At 48.3% G+C, this 17,999-nt stretch overlaps 3 protein-coding genes across 3 annotated transcripts; 1 reads left to right on the forward strand and 2 right to left on the reverse strand.

The window, feature by feature from the left end:
• Positions 1 to 9,773: 9,773 nt before the first annotated feature.
• On the reverse strand, positions 9,774 to 11,850 carry EV420DRAFT_1757973 (uncharacterized protein; the record flags this gene model as incomplete). Its single annotated transcript, XM_060480533.1, has 9 exons — positions 9,774 to 10,266; positions 10,322 to 10,351; positions 10,401 to 10,454; positions 10,509 to 10,559; positions 10,612 to 11,166; positions 11,220 to 11,354; positions 11,413 to 11,487; positions 11,537 to 11,668; positions 11,717 to 11,850. The coding sequence occupies 9 exons, from the start codon at positions 11,848 to 11,850 to the stop codon at positions 9,774 to 9,776; spliced, it is 1,659 nt and encodes a 552-aa protein (XP_060340268.1).
• Positions 11,851 to 12,815: 965 nt separating this feature from the next.
• On the reverse strand, positions 12,816 to 14,095 carry EV420DRAFT_1257714 (membrane bound O-acyl transferase family-domain-containing protein; the record flags this gene model as incomplete). The annotated part of the gene is made up of 3 exons (XM_060466852.1): positions 12,816 to 13,244; positions 13,299 to 13,326; positions 13,377 to 14,095. 3 exons carry the CDS (start codon positions 14,093 to 14,095, stop codon positions 12,816 to 12,818), a joined length of 1,176 nt encoding a protein of 391 aa, XP_060340269.1.
• Positions 14,096 to 14,934: 839 nt separating this feature from the next.
• On the forward strand, positions 14,935 to 17,210 carry EV420DRAFT_1634923 (uncharacterized protein; the record flags this gene model as incomplete). Its single annotated transcript, XM_060476385.1, has 17 exons — positions 14,935 to 15,036; positions 15,072 to 15,082; positions 15,136 to 15,174; positions 15,225 to 15,235; positions 15,681 to 15,793; positions 15,845 to 15,869; positions 15,928 to 15,939; positions 15,988 to 16,003; positions 16,059 to 16,098; positions 16,151 to 16,251; positions 16,302 to 16,330; positions 16,384 to 16,405; positions 16,463 to 16,557; positions 16,603 to 16,646; positions 16,717 to 16,920; positions 16,971 to 17,030; positions 17,085 to 17,210. 17 exons carry the CDS (start codon positions 14,935 to 14,937, stop codon positions 17,208 to 17,210), a joined length of 1,050 nt encoding a protein of 349 aa, XP_060340270.1.
• Between the last annotated feature and the right edge of the window lie 789 nt (positions 17,211 to 17,999).

Here is a 17,999-nt window from a genome sequence, read left to right on the forward strand (position 1 = left end):
TTCTACCAGCGATTTATCTGGCACTATAGCGCAATCGTCAAACCAATGACGAAACTTACAGGGAAGAACCCTTGGACATGGGGGAAGGAACAACAAGAAGCGTTTGAGGAACTCAAACGTCAATTCGCAACGGGAGTTGTTTTGGCGATGCCAAATGACTACAACAAGTTTCGCTTGGAGGTGGACTCCAGCAAAGGAGCAATCGGGGCCGTCCTGTCACAGGAACAGGAAGGAAAATGGTGCCCGATTGCATTCCTATCGAAATCCCTTTCCGCGACGGAACGGAACTACGAGATTTACGACAAGGAATTGCTAGCAATAATGATCGCCTTAGAAGAGTGGCGACATTACCTTATGGGTGCCCGTCAAGATTTTGAAATCTGGACAGATCACTCAAATCTGCAATATTTCCGCAGACCCCAGAAACTCAACCGCAGACAAGCGCGGTGGGTTACTGAACTAGCAGAGTATCATTTCACGCTCAACCACAAGCCAGAAGCGTCTAATAGGAAGGCCAACCATGACCAGGGCAAGAAGGACAATGACGATATTGTCCTCTTGAAGCCAGAATTCTTCCGTGCCTTAATAATGCCAACGGAAGAAGAAATTCAGAGAGCAATAAGCGATCACCAACGGTGGGACCGAGGGATCGCTTCAAGCCTCAACCATGAGAAGGGGGTCATCGAGAAAGACCACCTACTATTCTACGATGGACGTATCTATGTTCCCCATGATCACACCCTACGGGGAGAACTTATCTCCCATCACCATGATCACATCTCCGCAGGACACCCAGGCATCGAAAAAACCAAAGAGCTAGTCCTAAGAGACTACTGGTGGCCTAAAATGTGAAGAGACGTGGAGACCTACGTACGAGGATGCGAGGCATGTCAGAGGACGAAAACTGATATGCAGCAGAAAGCAGCTCCGCTACATCCCAATGCTGTACCATCTCGACCTTGGGAACATATCTGTCGACATGATTACCGGATTTCCAGAATCCAAAGGCTACGATGCAGTGCTAGTCATCGTAGACCGATTCTCGAAATACATTGTGCTGATCCCATGCACGAAGGAACTCTCATCCAGTGGGTGGGCCAAAATCCTACGCGACAAAATTATTTGTCGATTTGGAGTCACCCCCTCCAAAGTCATCTCGGATCAAGGCCCACAATTTGTCTCGAAATTCATCACCGAGCTATACGCAATGATGAATATTCAAGGAAATCTGTCAACAGCCTATCACCCTCAGACGGATGGACAAACGGAACGGGTTAACCAAGAACTTGAAAAATACCTTTGAGTCTTCGTCAACCACAAACAGGACGACTGGAGTGAATGGCTGCACTGGGCAGCATTCGCTCACAACAACCACCGACACTCTGCAACGGGCTTTTCTCCCATCAAAGTAGTCTACGGACGAGATGGGGAAATTCGCCCAACTGCGGTGAGGCAGTCGGAAACACCATCAGTAACTGACTTCGTTGAAAGCCTCCAAAGAGTACGCAAACAAGCGGAAGACTCTTTGAATAAAGCCAACGAAGTTATGAGAAAGGCTTACGACAAACACACTCGTCCTGTGCAGGAGTACCAACCAGGAGATAAAGTCTGGTTGGACTCAACCAACCTTCACCTCCCCCGACCGGCAAAAAAGCTAGGCGACAAACACGTCGGTCCCTTTGAAATAATTTCCAAAAAGGGACCCTCCACATATGAACTAAAGCTGCCACCAGGATGGAGGGTCCACAACAAGTTCAATGAACGATACCTAACTCCATACGTCCCCCCGGAGTTTTCCAACCAGGAGAAACCTCCGCCACCCAAGCTGGAACTCGTGGAGGGCGAGGAAGAATATGAAGTAGAAGAACTACTTCAGGACCGTGACCGCGTCATCGGTCGAGGACACAGCCAAAAGACCATAACGGAATATTTGATCAAATGGAAGGGATACCCAGTGGAGGAGGCTACCTGGGTCAAGAGGAGCAATCTCGCCAATGCCAAAGAACTCGTCAAGGAATACGAGAACAAGGAAGACCGCATACAGGATCACGATTTGCGACACTTGGAAAACGAAGGGGGATGTATAACCATATCATCTCCTAGCTCTTCAGCAACCGAGAGCTCAACACTCTTTCCAACTGCCAGCAGGAATCATACCGATCCATTATCCTTTGATGAGCAGGGCTTTTATTCATCGGACACGGATGAAGACGTCTTCGAAGACGAATGCCCCATGTCTCCTCTAATGACTCAGACCGACCCTAGCTTCCTCTTAGAAGAACGGGGCATGTCTACTTGGGAACAAAACAAGGACTACAAATGGGATATGGAATCCACTAACTCCCTCGACTCGGGGAGTGAGTACATCTAAAGGACTGTCGGGATGACAGTCTTAGTCGGGAGGTATTATTACGATTTTACCCCTATTTTGCCTATCTTATCTTATCCTTATCCATCGGAACCCCGGACCTACCTATCTTATCTCTCAGACCCATGATATTCCACCGGCACCTTCTTTACCCGGTTACCTGGCTGCCATCACCCCAGTTCACGCTGCCGCCTCCCATATGACCAATGACCCGCATGTGCCATCATGCTTCCCTTGATGGCATCATGCTTCTTAGTAGTTGGACGAGAGTCGACCGCCAGTCGAGGGCGGTCTACGGGATGCAGCCTATTCAGATGGAGTCCCGCGCAGATGCAGGTGATATGCGCTCTTTACTCTCATTCGTCGGGAGTACACTTCTTTTAGTGTCCTCCCTCCTCATTCGTTGAAAGACACCCTTCTCGCTGCACGTGCCCTTGTAGACACTATTCTTAGTACGAGCCTAACATGTATTTAAGCTAGCCTACGCTGTGGCCTTAGACCCCAGCTTTGGCTAAGGTTATATACTCCTAACTCTTACAAGCTCCCTGCTTTCGCTATAAAGTGACGCCTAACTTCTCGCAATCTACCAACGCCTCTCTAACACTGAATCACCGAACACGAGTGACAGGATAGAGATCAGCCTTGGCGAAGGTTCGAGTTAGTGCTTAACAGCAGCCCCGTTGATCCTGGGCTTCGTTCCTGGTCATGCCTGGACTCTTGATCTGTTGATCGAGAACTTGTTCCGGGTTCTTGATCGAACGATCGAGAGTTGCTTCTGGATCCTCAATCATCTGATCGAGATCCGTCCCACACTGGTACGGCCTCGAGTTGCTAGTCGGGTCCGACCCTTTCGTGCCTGACCCTTGGGGTTCATTGCCTGACGGGTGGTGGTAATCCCCTGATACACCATTCTTGTTTTGCGATTCCTTCATAGTGCGAGACGAATGTGATGTATTGTTACAAGTATCTACAGATACAGCTTAAGTATGAACGTTTGTGTCATAAGGTGCACCATGATAAACCCCAGCCGACAAAGTAGAATCGCAGAGTCCTACGCTGGCATCTCTTTTATTTCCTCGATCTCTGTCAAGCTGGCGAGGTCCTCTTCCTCTATTTCTGCCAGAACAGCTCGGAGACGGGTTGCAAAAGTCGATGGCTTCTTCTTCGGGAATTTCAGCCACTTCGACTTGTCAGGCGGGCACTTATTGTCCCGCCCCTGGTGTCCAGTGTGTCCACACCGGAAACATCGCTTTTCTCTTTTGAGACGATCGATGTCCATAGGTTCGCCTTCACTGCCATAGGTGAATCCAGTGGCATCCCTTCTGCCCTTCGAGCCACTCGAAGACCCCCCCGCTGTTCTGGGCTTGGAACCAGCGGTCCTGCTGGGATACTTCCCACCTTGAGCGAGATGAACTCAGTAGTTTTCGTCCATTTGTAGGACCCTGCACCTCCACTCCCAGTAGGTGGTAGGCCGCATATTGTCTCCACCCATAATGATCTCCTTGACCCTGGGTCAGATTGCGAGGGCGACAACTTTCTCCATTTCCATGTCATTGTCGAAGTGTTCCGCTTCCACGGCTAGCTGCTCGAATCTCTCGAAGAATTTGACAGCTGTCTTGAACTGCGCTTGTTGCAGTTTCTTCCATTGCATCCGCTTGATTTGGACCTCTGCTACTTCTCGGAAACGTGTTCGGACGTTTTCCTGGAAGGTCTCCCAAGTGGGAAGGCGATGTCTTCCACTGTGTGGGTCCTTGTAGTGTCGTTGCTGATGGACCCACCAGGTCATCGCTTCTCCGCCAAGTCGGTGGCCTGTGAAGACTACTCGACTCGGGCCATACCCATAGGCTTCGTTAAGCATGAAGTATTGGGCGAAGACCTCGAAGTAGTATTTGCAGTGGCTGAAGAAGCGATCCAAGTCACTAGCCTTCCCATAGAATTTGTCGGGGACCTCTATTAGTGTTGGGTTCACGTTTTCCCAGGGGTTAGCTTGTCCATTGGGGATAACCCATCCACCCGGCAGATCGGGTGGTAAAGGGGGGTTGGCAGGTCACAGTAGTGATTGGAGATTTTGATCACTGTGTGGTGATGGTGGTTGTACCGGAGGTCGAGGCGGTCCTGGTGGAGGTCCTCCTCCACCGCCTCTGCCTGGTCCTCCTGGGCCACCGCCACCTCCTCCAGGAGCCGTGGGTGCTGGTCCACCTGCCTTTCCTGTCAGCGCTGACTGGGAGGCTTCTCCAGCCATGCTATGGGCATGGAAGGTTCCTCCTCCTGCTGCTTCCAGTCCTAAGGCACTGGAAGGTGCCCAGGTGATGTCTGGAATGGGGTTTTCCAGACCTATGATTCCCAGGTTAGGGAATGATTCCTCTCCGTAGCACCTCCCTGGCGCTACAGGCTGGTCAGGATGTATCTTGTTCCAATTGATGGCGGCATGATACCATGTTTCGGTACGTAGTATCTTGTCCTCTAGTTCGGAACCTAGTTCTGCAGCATTATATGCTTGTCCTTGGTCCGACGTGGTCCAATTTACATTGTACCGTAGTCGTCGACTAGTCCATTCTAACATTTGCTGCCATGTTAGATCATATATTTGTTGATCCATAAGCTCCTGCGCTTGAGCCCTGGACGAACTCGGGTGGGTCGTAGGAGGGGCTTCTACTGGGGGGGCGACTGGCCCCATCCTCCTCAAGTCGCTGGTCGATGACCATTCCGGCTCGGGTCCAGGGGTCTGACCTGTTGTCATGGTCGGGTGGAAAACCGATGATCTGGTATCGGGAGAATATCTCGTATCCTGCATCCCAGTCATCGTTCCAGTCCCATACACCCCTGCAGTATCTGTAGTACTCATCCCAGATCTCCAGGGCATCTTCACATCTCCAGACCCAGGGCCATAGGTCTCGGGGTGGGATAAAGCCATGGTATCCATCGGGTAGGAACCCTCCTTCTGGGGCAAGGAGGGGTTCAAGCTTGATGGAGGGTTCTGCTCCCTCATATTCATCGGCGGCCAAGTTCCTGAGACGTCGACAGATGGAACAGTTGCAGTAGGGGTATGGATGGGGGGTCTGGTCAAGCTCCCTCGGGATGTGGTTCAGGAGGATGATAGGGTCCGGAAAGGGTTGGTCTCTGGCAAACCAGTCGAGAATTCTGTCTCCCTCGGGGGTGTCTCCCAGGAAGATAACCCACTGTCCCTGACTAAATGGGGATCCTGGGTCGGTGTAGTACTCTGGGAGCTCCTCATTATTACTGTCAGAGTACTCGGTGAATACAATATTCTCAGCTCGTCCGAGTATGACGTCGTCAGGTCCATCTTCGACGGTGTCATTAGTGGAAGTTTCTGAGATGTGGGCGAAGTGTGGCTCTGCGAAATCTCTGAGGTCGGCGATGGTGATAATTGTTCGGGGTAGGACTTCGGACTCGGGACAGGGGGAGGGCCAAACAAAGTCAGACTCATGGACGGACTCGTCATCCCACCAGGATGGGGGTCCTTCGACTCTGTAGGTTCCATCAGGGGTGTATGACGCGAGAGAGGTTGGAGCATCATACCACTCCAGCTCGGGAGATTCATCTCTTCGATGTCCTCCTGTGTCGGGTATTCCCCGTACTTCCCCTCATTCCCGGGCAGGGAGGAATGGGTTTTCACCTTCTTTGAAGGTGGTTCTTTGCCTGGTTCGTCCGTGGACAATTCGACTGAATACGTCGTGGTAGAACCCACTTGTTCCTCTCTGATAGAGGTGCTCTCCATCGTCGTCGAACCCTGGGATGGCTGCGGATAACTCTGTGGAGGTGATGGATGGCTCCTTGGAGTCATTGTCATCGCCCCATGTCGCGTTGTCCCAGGATCCGTCCGTATTGGTCCAGTACTCGGTGGTAAATCTGGGGTCGACTCGGTCGTCTCCATCGTCTGAAGGGATGCTGAGTCGTCCGAGCTCTTCTTCCCAAAGGGATTCTTCGCCTTCACCATCTTGGTGATCCTCTCCCTGAAGCTCGAGCGTGGGGGGTTGCTCTTCTCTGTCGGGTAAGGGGTGTCGAAGTGTGTCTCGCTCCCCCCTTGGCCGTGGTGTGAGGGACCAGAGCCGGACGGTGCTTGTTGTTCGTGAGGTTCCTGCTGATGAGCCATTGAGCCCATGTACTCTCCCTCTTCTGGGGGTCGGTGCTCTTTGGCGGCGGGTTGGTCAGAGGATGTGGAGAACTGCAACTGCAGTTACTAATGTCAAGATACTGAAGGCACTTCCGAAGATAATGGCGGTGTGGTCTGAGGGGGTGAGTGGCATAAAGTTCGTTGTACCACAACGAATGTTTATGATCTCGAGGTACGGTGGGTGCCGTTTTAAATAACGGGCTGAAGGTTTCTTTTCTTTGGAAGTATAACAGTGACTGCCTTGAAGCGGTACAGTTACCGTTTGACAACGGTAAGGGTAGTAAGGGCAAGCTTCAGCTAATTGTTAAGCACTAACTCGAACCTTCACCAAGGCTGATCTCTATCCTGTCACTCGCGTTCAGTGATTCAGTGTTAGAGAGGCATTGGTAGATTGCGAGAAGTTAGGCGTCACTTTATAGCGAAAGCAGGGAGCTTGTAAGAGTTAGGAGTATATAACCTTAGCCAAAGCTGGGGTCTAAGGCCACAGCGTAGGCTAGCTTAAATACATGTTAGGCTCGTACTAAGAATAGTGTCTACAAGGGCACGTGCAGCGAGAAGGGTGTCTTTCAACGAATGAGGAGGGAGGACACTAAAAGAAGTGTACTCCCGACGAATGAGAGTAAAGAGCACATATCACCTGCATCTGCACGGGACTCCGTCTGAATAGGCTGCATCCCGTAGACCGCCCTCGACTGGCGGTCGACTCTCGTCCAACTACTAAGAAGCATGATGCCATCAAGAGAAGCATGATGGCGCATGCGGGTCGCTGGTCATATGGGAGGTGGCAGCATGAACTGGGGTGACGGCAGCCAGGTAACCGGGTAAAGAGGGTGCCGGCGGAATATCATGGGTCTGAGAGATAAGATAGGTAGGTCCGGGGTTCCGATGGATAAGGATAAGATAAGATAAGGAAAATAGGGGTAAAACCGTAATACCAACCCTGGGTAGTACATCGGTTAGGATATGACCTGACCTCACTGGGTTCAAATCCCAATAGGAAAATAATCATAAAGGTAGGTAACCATTATTTTTCATCCTTTTATGCTTGAGCTGGAAAGCCAGTTGGTAACTCAGTGTTTACTATAGGCTACCATGCTAATATTATCAGAGCTGGGTACATTGTTCTGGTTTTTAGCACACAACAGAACAATTGGTCTTTTAAGTGATAGATGTAGAACCCAATGTTCATATGCAATATGAACGATCAAATTTGGGATGGACAACTTGGAACTTCCCTGAGCCCTAGGATCAACAAAACATGGTTGTCGATCACCCTAATATATGGCTGGGAATCGAACCCATACATACCATGCGGAGCCATACAGGTGCACTACCAGAGTGCAGGGATCATCGATACAGATGTGTATTCAAGTACGTAGACTAATGGTATCAAGGGAGAAAGAAGGAGAATTACTACCATATGAATATTTCCCTCTGAGCGCCAATGCACACAGAACAGTATCCCAACCTGTAAAGCCAAGGGTCAATGTTTAAACAAAGGAGGGGATTGCACTTGGAAGAGAATCCGAGATTGACCAAAGACGTAAACTGGAAACACCTGAAGGAAAGGGATTCTTTGTCAAAAAGGAGTCAAACTATGCACCTACTTATCATATAAAAGGACAGGCTTACTTCGCTGTGACGCGAAGAACAAACAACCTCCTCCATACCCTCCTTAGCACAGGACTGTGTCATCCTCATCTTAACAGAGATTGAAAACAGATCAAGGGTGGGAGATAAGAAACAACGACACCACTGGAACCTCTCCGGTAGTGAGTGTAACGGTCAGTACACATGCTGCATCTGCTATGTTCGGTCCTCATTGGGAGTATCCTGAATCCTGATATAATTGAAGTGACTTCTTTGCATTCTAATTTTGAGTGAACTGTCGTAGGGCACCAATGGGATTCGAAATAAATGAATAGAATTTGACGAGGGATGAATAATGACATTTGTGCAGGTATGTTAAGGTACCATTCGTGTGCATTCATCGTGTCATGCTACAATAAGAGATTAATCCTGTAACCGTTAGGAATGATTCAATTACAAAAAAAAATTCCCCATTCCATTTTTCCACACGCGCGCATGTGTTTTTTGCGTTGATGCTCTTAAATGTTGTAGGGTCCCTCAAGTCTTAGGATTAAGTAGCATTTCATACTCTTTTCGAATTCGCCTCGCCAAACTGTCGATTCCACCGTGAACGCGATGGCGTGCTAACCCTGTGAGGAGGTTCATTTGGTTCCAAAACATGGAATATCGACGCCGGAAAACAATGTGAAGGTCGATTCAAATCGTGTCGCCCACCAGGATCTCAAAAAAGCCTGTAACCAGCCCAAATGTACATATCGCCAACCTATGGCGTGGCATCCGAAATCATGAGCTGAAAAGGCGAAAGTGCAAAGACCACCGCAGGAAATCTGCATTTAGGGACGATATGCATCTCTCGGGCTGGAAGTATAATAAGTCAAGAGGGTTAGAATATGGCTCCGATCATTCGGAGTTATGATGTATTGTCTTGATTTGAACCCGACGTAGGATGTATAATAGAAATTGTAATTTTCCCCCAAGTCAGAAAAAAAAGGGGAAGGAAAAGCTTATAGGGAAAATCCCAATGCATCTGGGAGGGAATTGAACCCATGGAATTCGGAGCCATGCAGATGCGGCCACTTGGCAAATGTCGACCTGTGAAATTAAGCTGAGGTCGGAAGAAAAAGAGACGGATCTGCTTCAGATAACGAGGTGGGTGACAGAGAAGTCGCACTGAGAAGTAAACCAGCAGACCAGAAATTATTTAGCATGGCCTTGACGGAGCACTCCACAGCAATTAGGACGACACCACGGGGGAATTACATACCTCAGCCGTCGAAAGTGCTCTTTGCCAACCGTGCAATTTTCTCCATGGTGCGACCTGTATTATGCATCTACTAAAATATGAAACTCCAAATGGAATTTTGACTAGGCGGCATGCAAGAATCTTCTGGAGTCTATCTCAAAGCGCCGGTCGCTAAACGAGGAGGGAGTGGCCATCGGCAAGTCGCCTACAAATAAGTTATAGTTTTATCGAGAGAAACTAGTATGGACAAGCGGCGAGTAGCACTGACAAATATGACGTCTCCCAGAAGGAGAAAAGAAATCAATATCCAGGTAAGGTTCGCCCATTTTACTTTGACATCTGACGAGGATTTTAAATGTATAATAAATCAAATGAATGTGTACTAATCGATACATGACGATATACCTATGAAACATACAAATCGAAGTACGAAACAATCATTGAGCCTTAATTCTCCATTTCTCTAAACCTTCACATGCTTTTCTTGACATGTGCTTATACAGGTGCTTTAATTCCGGATACAAGTTCCCGCAATTAGGACACTGCATTCCATGAGGGTACAGGTGCTCCTCTTCACAGTGTCCTCTCGCCTCTGTAGCTGTAAACGTACTATGGTAGCCATGGGCATCACAAGTAACGAACAATCGGCAGAGGCTTGTATGGTTTACAGAGCTTTTATCCCCCCGGCTTGGGCAAGACGAATCGCAAGAGATGGTTGAGTGATGGGCGAGGCAATGATCTTCGATTTCGTCAAGGGTTAATTCTGCCTCGCACGATTTCATGGGACAGGTGTACAGGATATCCGGGGAATGGATGCGCTGAAGGGCATAGAAAACCTCCGGGACCTCCTCTGACGGAACGTTGTAGACTTTAAGGAGTGCGTTGATTTGGAAGTCCTTCAGAAGGACATATTCGTTCCGTCCGTTGGCCCTGTGTCGTTTTCGGTTAAGCGGTGACAGCTTCAATAATGATATAACGAACTCACAGGACTTCAGCTAAGGAAGATGGCGGGGAACTTCGGGAGAATCAGTGAAGAGAAGAAACGGATACAGAAAATCATGTACATAACCCGGCTTGACCATTTCGGACCAGGAGCCGTTCGGTTGTATGGCTTCTTTCTGCAGTCACGAGTGAGAAAAACGATGCAAAAACTGGTGTTAAAGAGAACATACACAGTATTTTTAGAAGCACCTGCCGGTTTCTTGGAGTCCTTGGTAGGCGACCTGTATGTTAATTATCAGTATATTATCGGAAACATAAATCTCGTAGACGTACGATCCAACACGCCCCAAACTGTTGTATTTCGCATCATGAAAGACAGGCGACTGGTCCAAAACTTGCTCTTGTTCGAAGGTTTTATATGAAGAGCCCTGTGAAGGCGACGCTACTGGACATCCATCCCGGATCATTGTATAATACGATGTAGAAGCAACGCCATATCCTCTAGCATACGATGGAACGAATGGTTCTGGAGCCGATCTTGCGGTGGACTGTCTTGTAAAAATGGCGTCGGCATCCCTCTGGGTGGATCCCAAGCTATCGAATGTAATAATACTCGGATTTGTTGGAAAGATAGTGTGCCTACTCTGCTCAATGGAGAACAAAATAGAGAACAAAGACACGTACTCAAATGAAGGACAATTCCCTCTGGGAGGGTAATTGGAATATGATGTACCAGTGTACCCGTCGCTTGAGTTGACGAGGTAGAATGGGTCACTAGGTGAAGCGCTTGCCGAGGATGAGTTCAAAGGCTCGTCGCTATACGACAGTGTAGAATGTTGGGTCGTGGTGGATATAATAGCGTTTGGGGAAACTGAGGCCGCATTCGTGCTGAAGGTAGTCCATGAGCAAAGACACGTGAATGTACGTGTCGGGAACTGTACCTAACAGCTCTGCTATTGTAGTCATCGCCAAGAAGGCCAAAGTCAAGGCCATTATCCAAATTCTGTCCACTCGCATTGTCGCCAATCTCAGCATTGTCCAGAAGGTCGAGACTTTCGGAGCTGTACCGCCTGCCGCTATGAAGTCGCGTCCTATCAGTAGAGGCAACGGTAAGGAAGAAGGAGCGCCACCCACGTGTTTGTCGCGTCCTTCTTCCAACGCAAGCCATCGAAAGACGCGTCGTTGAACAAGAAACAGAGAGGGTCGACGCTATTGAGGCATAAGTTCGATAGACGAAGACACAACTCCGTCACCGTACCTCCTTGACGCGTCGGGTACCGTGAATGGGAGATCGGAAGTCTGGAGATTGAACAGACTCCCGAAATCGTATTGTGCGGTGGCGTCTGGGGTTGAAGAGGGTGTCGAAGATTGAGGACATTCGTTGTTGTCGCTGAGAGGACATGTCAGTTGTCTATTTTCCGGCGGTGAGCAGACGTACAAATAAGGAGCTTGCTCCTGGATTTCCGACCAAGAGAAACCATTCCCAGCAGATGCCAGCTCTGCGGGATGTGCTAATCCCGTTGGAACATACTCAAGGGAATTGAGACAGGAAAAAATGTCTACCGGCGACATGGGGGATACGAAGGCAAAGAGAAAGACAAGATTACAGGGAGAATTTTGAAAGGCAGAGTCAAGTCCCGTGACAGAAGTGGAATGTGCAAAGGCAAGACACTCCGGGTACTATTGTCCATTCAACAACTCGACACGGTAGCAGGCGACGTTATTCAAAGACAAATTCGGGTTTGTGGCACATTGTTCCTCCGGCCAGGTAAACTGTCTATTCACGAACAGGAATCGAGGGTATAAGGATGTACAGTTATCAACGGTCATGCTGAGCGGTAGGGCTGCCGAAATATAACTCAAGGGTTTTTATGCCTAGAAAGCTACATGCGAGTGAGTGCTTATTTCTTGGTCACGATTCAAGGCATCAGAAAGAAGCCAGACTAAGGAGAGACAGAGAACCGAGCTTCAGCCTGTCCATAGACCTGGATACGTTACGGTAGGAGAAAAAAAGACAAGGAATGGTGTCGGATTATTCGGGATCTGAAAAACAAGAAATCCCTCGAAATTCAAGACAGTTCCGTAACTGTTGGACACCTCGATTATCGCCGTAAGTACTGCAGAGGAGAAATCCTGGGATCATCTAAGGGTAAAAGTTTACCAAAACGGCTGATGAAGTCCGTAGAAATTCGGTTGATGTATTTGCCAGCTATGTCGTGCTTCTCGACACGATTCCTGAGGCTGCTAAAAAATTCGCTGGTGATAGTTCGGGCTCCGGAAAGGAAGGATCCGGCAACGACTGAGCAAAGAGGTACAACCAAGCTACAACCCTTGAGCTGACGCTACAATGTCACGAAGTTACTCAGGACGGGTGATTAGAATGTAAGATACAGTGAAGGAATTATTGGAGAGGAAAAAATCAGTATCGGGCCGTTCCTTCTATTACGTGGAAGATTATACTGTCGCTTTGATTTTCTTCCTCTTACGCTTCGCTTTAATCCACTAACGGTGCACAATTTCCCAAGGAGCAAGAACGACTACACATCTCCCTGCCACCACTCACCTTTCCACAACCCAAGAATAATGCTAGATGGCATATTCAGACCTATCTCCATGAACCGAACTCGTGACATGGGATCGAACCACCCAGGAAACGTCAACACAAACCACGTCCAAACCCATGTGTAACCTATGAGCCGCGTCCATAACCCCGGATCACCGCTATGGCCAGGCTTCTGAGAAAGAGCTATAACTCCAGTTTCGCACATGATGGCGAACGGCTGGATGGAGAAGAACCATAAGCTTCCGCCGACGTTCCAGCGTTTGAACATGGTAAAATCGGCGACCATGTGGAGGAATACTGACGTTGCGAATGAGGTGTATAGCTGTATCAGAGACGACAGCAACGTTCCTGGAGGGAAACGGAAAACTCTCCGTGCAAGGTATTTTCCATGAGAAGAAGCGAACTAATCCTGCCAAATGAGTACATATCCTTCAGTTCATGGACTATAAAATCTCACCCGATTTACAAACTGATGCCAGGTACGCCTGAAATAAATCAGTGATATGAGGAAATACACTCAATGTAAATTACTCACCCCCATAGCCGTCTCAGTGTGTACGCGTCCAACAACGATCCAAACGGGTCCACCCAGTCTCGAGGGACCGACAGCCTCGAAAGGACAGAAACAATGCTGACTATTCCGTGCAGGATCCGCATCTGCGCCTGTGATGTCAAGACCCACGCGAGGAGATCAACGTAGAGCAACAACCAAGGTCGATCCGCCATCGATATCCCATCCCCCAGGAATGCCGGATTCGCGCGGTTATAAATTGACACTGCGTCGAGTAGGAACACGTTCAGCACTACAACGAACAGGCACCTTCGGATAAATGCCAAGCGGGTGGTATCAGGAGAAACCGGCGCGCAGAGCCGATTTGGCTGATGCATCCAACCAACTCCGCGGGGACTCGACCATAGTCTGATGCCCCACCGGAGACGCTCTGAGAGAGGTGCAGAGTCTACCGCGCTTTTCTGGCCTTTAAGTCGTAGCTCCTTCTGAGGTTCAGTGAGGAGGATGTAGTCTGATCCGAGCAGGATAGATCCAGCGTAGACGGATCCAAGAAAATAGTCGACGACAGGGTGGTGGGTGGTTGTGAAGGCAAGATAGGCGTCGCCGACGATGATGAATACCCACAAGATCCACCGATATGGATTTGGGGGGACTATTAATGAGGCAGGGAGAGAAATGAGTGTCGTCAAGGCAAACAATGGGAACGAGAAGGGAGGATAACCCTCTGCCAAGGTGTAACCCATTATTGAAGAAAAACGAGAGTAATAGGATGAATGAAATCTGTTGTGAATCGGTGTCTTGATGATTTCTAGGTGTGAAAGATAGGGAATGCAGGGTTGATTCGAGGAGAAGTCGGACATTTCGGCTTAAATGGACAGACCTTGCCGCGTGGCCTAGTTCATTATTGAATTATTGAAACGCCGTATTTGCAGGGATCTTGATCCCTGTTTGGAGCAGATACGGGTTCTGGAAGAACACTTGCTAATTTCATCCTCATCGGCAATACTGAGGCTATGGCAAGTTATGAAGCTGAGTCCTGCCGTGCTGCGCAAATGCAGGTAACAAGTCGCGAGGCGGTGAAAAAGAGCTTTAAGAAAAAATCGCGTCCGTCAAAGTGAGAGAGGAACAGACTCAATGGGTATCTACAATTGGAAGCTGGTTTGATGGCCACGTGGCAAATTATTCAACGCCACCGGACTCTAAAAGAACCCTGCAGTCTACCCTCATATAGTGAAGAACCATCGCTTGCTATCAAGCCTTTCTGTTCAAGCAAATTGAGGGGAGACAATGGACCTCGGCCGACTAGTTCTTCATACTTCAAAGGAGCTTACTCGACTTGTGTTTCGTGCGCTTGTAATTCCCGACAAATGTATTGAACCTCTCGTTCCCGTTCCCGTTAGAACCTTCCTCAGTACAAGGCGAGTCGTCTCTATTGCTACACAAACGCTGCAAGGTATGGACACCACTGACCGAGACAGGCCTACTTAAATCCCTAAAACCTGCCTTGAACAGGAAACTCCTATCACTCGACACGAGGATCCCATCATATTGACACATGAGACGAAGTTTTTACAGATACAAAATGGCAACAAATATTATGACCGCTTGCGTCCCTGTAAAGTCCAGGTTTTCCCAAAGTTCCGCAGGCGGTAGCATGTTAAATACCGATCCCTCGCTCTGCACTGTTCGTTCACCATAGCGCTTGATGGTGCTCTGCAGCTCGATAATACGTGAGTTTTTCTGCCACCTCGGATTCCTTCACTGGCTGACGATGCATATACAGCCTCGGGGCATTTGAAGTCGCAGTAACTGTCGCTTCCTTGTACGTCCAGTAGCTTCCGTCGTCTGTACGCTGTCTGACATACCATCCAGGCTTTTTGGAGGTAAGCCTATTCCTGGTCGCTTCTCATTCGAAAACCTCATCCACGGCTTCCTGTAGTTCTATGCGTACAGGTATGGAAATACACAACGACTACCAAAAAGATCCTTGGTAAATCAAGGCCCTGGTAGGTAAATGTTATTCTTTCCCTTATTCGCCCAACATACAACGGACCAGATGGCCGCTGTCTTCGTGGGTAACCTATTCCACAAGTTGTGCCCGAACCACTCGTGTGCGTATCGCGTTTATTCGTCTCATACCGTGTGGGCACTGAATGTTGGCTCAGTATACACATATACCGTAACACATTGGGGAGATGTCGAAGTCCTGGTTTCTATATCATGGTGCGTTCGAATAATTGTATTTGTGACACAACTTATATTTTGATCCAAGAGTTTTCTCGTGCGCTACCTGTCTCTCTTTACAACACGTCACTTACCTTAACATAGGTTCTACGTTTACAGGATTTGGAAACATGAGCTCCTCTTCTGCGCTTAAAAAAATAAGTCCTTATACATGGACTACAGTCAGTAATGGGAACTATCTCCTGACCTGCCCTTTAGTGCGCCCTGCTCTCAACGCATTTTTTTTTCAGCTACCTAAGAGATTCTAGGGCCCGATATCAGTTGCCGAGTTTAGTGTGTCCGACTTAGCTCAGTTCTCTTATGGGCGCTCATCAGTGACGTATCCTCATAGTCGTCAACATGTGTGAGTTTCTCCTTTGGTTAACTGCTATCATTTGACAAAGTTCCCTAGATGCTATTGATGGAGCGTAAGTACTACGTCCGATCCAGAGCATTTTTTTATGACCCTTATATCTCGTGTAGACGGAGGATTGCCATATACACAGACCAAGTTAAAATCAAGGTGAGAGCAGGTCTTCTCGCCGTCATGTGAATCGTGATTGCTATCTCTTCAGCCGTATCTCTTAGCATACAATTCCCTGGGAGCCGTCGAGGATCGCCTCCTTGCTGGAACAATGATGCTCTTACTGTTGGAGAGCCGAACGAGATTCAAAAAGTATGTACATTCGAATGATATCATGATGCTTAGCTGACCATGGGGTTTAGAATGAATACTATGATTACCCGCTTGGTCGGTCTTTTGTTTTGTATCCCTCAATACCGATCTTCTCATTAACATCTACCGAAGATGATGTACTGTGTAAACACAGGTAAGCCGGGACCATCAATTGCTTGAACACACTTTATCTGATGTCCTGCTGTCGTAGGGATCTTTACAAGGCACGCGACGTAGTATCCTCATGTCTGACTATGCCTGACGTCTTGATAATGCAGCATGGTAGCCCTTCTCACAATTATCACGGTCAGTTCATGTTTACATTCATATTTCATAGACTCATCCATACAGCTGGCCATCTGAGACGAAACCATGATCGACCATCCGTTCTACCTGTGAGTCATCCACGTCGTACTCATTTCGTCTCACTAATTAACCTTTTCCAGTTGCCCTCCCGAGATGTAGCACCGCTTCCAATTATATATGATCACTAACTCAAGCATGTTTACTCCAGTGTACGGCGCCTGGCTCTTCGGAATGCTCAACGCTCGCAACGGCATCCGAAACGGGACGCCGAATAATGGATACTCCTCTAACGAGATCTCATTCTCCTTAGCTCGAAGTGCACATACAGCTGCGGCGCCAATTCAAAGTTTATCTACGCATTCTGTGGGTCACTTATTCCCCATCTCACCTGGTTTGTCTGACGGTGAATCAAGGTGGACGCCAAGCCGAGTCATATTATGGTCAGCGTGTCTAGGGAGACTGATGGTGATACTGTTCGTGTGGACTTTACTCCCATGTGATATTTTTCTAACTCTTAGTACCTCTAGGAGCGATCACTGGGTAAAGAACATGAGTATCAGGCCATGCAAGGTGAAGACGCAGCGACGAATTTCCTTATTCGTCTCACGGGAATCAACGATTCTCGTACCTGTATTTCCTTCCTATTCGTGTAACGAGGAGAGTATATTCCTGAACTTGAAGAACCTGTGTATTATACTAAGAAGTAGATGCTCAAGCGCTCATTCAGACATGATATGTTTTTCCGCTTCGTCTGATGACATGTTTACACTGACGTCAATGCCAGTCGGTCCGGTGGTGTAGAACAAGGAGCTGAGAAACATATCATCCGTATGAATTCTTTTCCGCGGGGGTTATAATTGATTGATTTTTCCTCACCGCATCCAACTCTTTTGGCTGATGTCGGTGTCTTTCCTCAAACGCTCGGAACCGAGAAGCTAAGCGCTTAAGGGTGACGATATCACGCAAGTCTTGCTGCTTCTGGGATACATCCTTACTCAATGGACGATTTGATAAAATTCAACATATGTGCAACCATGAATCATGATAATCATCTCGAAGTGATAGTCAAATGTCATCCTCCAGTTCAGACCCCAAAATGCCTAGGGAACTGTACACATCACAGGGCCTCCCGGAGCCGTTCAATTTCTCATGGCTTCGAGAATATGGCGCCATCAGGGTATGGTGTTGGTTGGATAGCGAAAGAAGATCAACTTATGCCGTATTGACTTGAACGTTCATCACGTCCAACTTCCCCCCCTTGTTACCAGTTAGTACTTACGGAACTTCAACGAGCCGGTCGATGCAGGGAAGGTACGTCACTCACTAAATTAAGTGAGAAAATCAATCAGTTGACTCGAAGAAACAAACTTATTGTACCCCGAAAGATCTCTGGCAATTGATGGTTAATTTTTATGATGCGGAGTATATTGAAATAACCGGGA

Source organism: Desarmillaria tabescens (assembly GCF_030435595.1).
Source record: "Desarmillaria tabescens strain CCBAS 213 chromosome Unknown EV420scaffold_1, whole genome shotgun sequence".
NCBI lineage: Eukaryota > Fungi > Basidiomycota > Agaricomycetes > Agaricales > Physalacriaceae > Desarmillaria > Desarmillaria tabescens.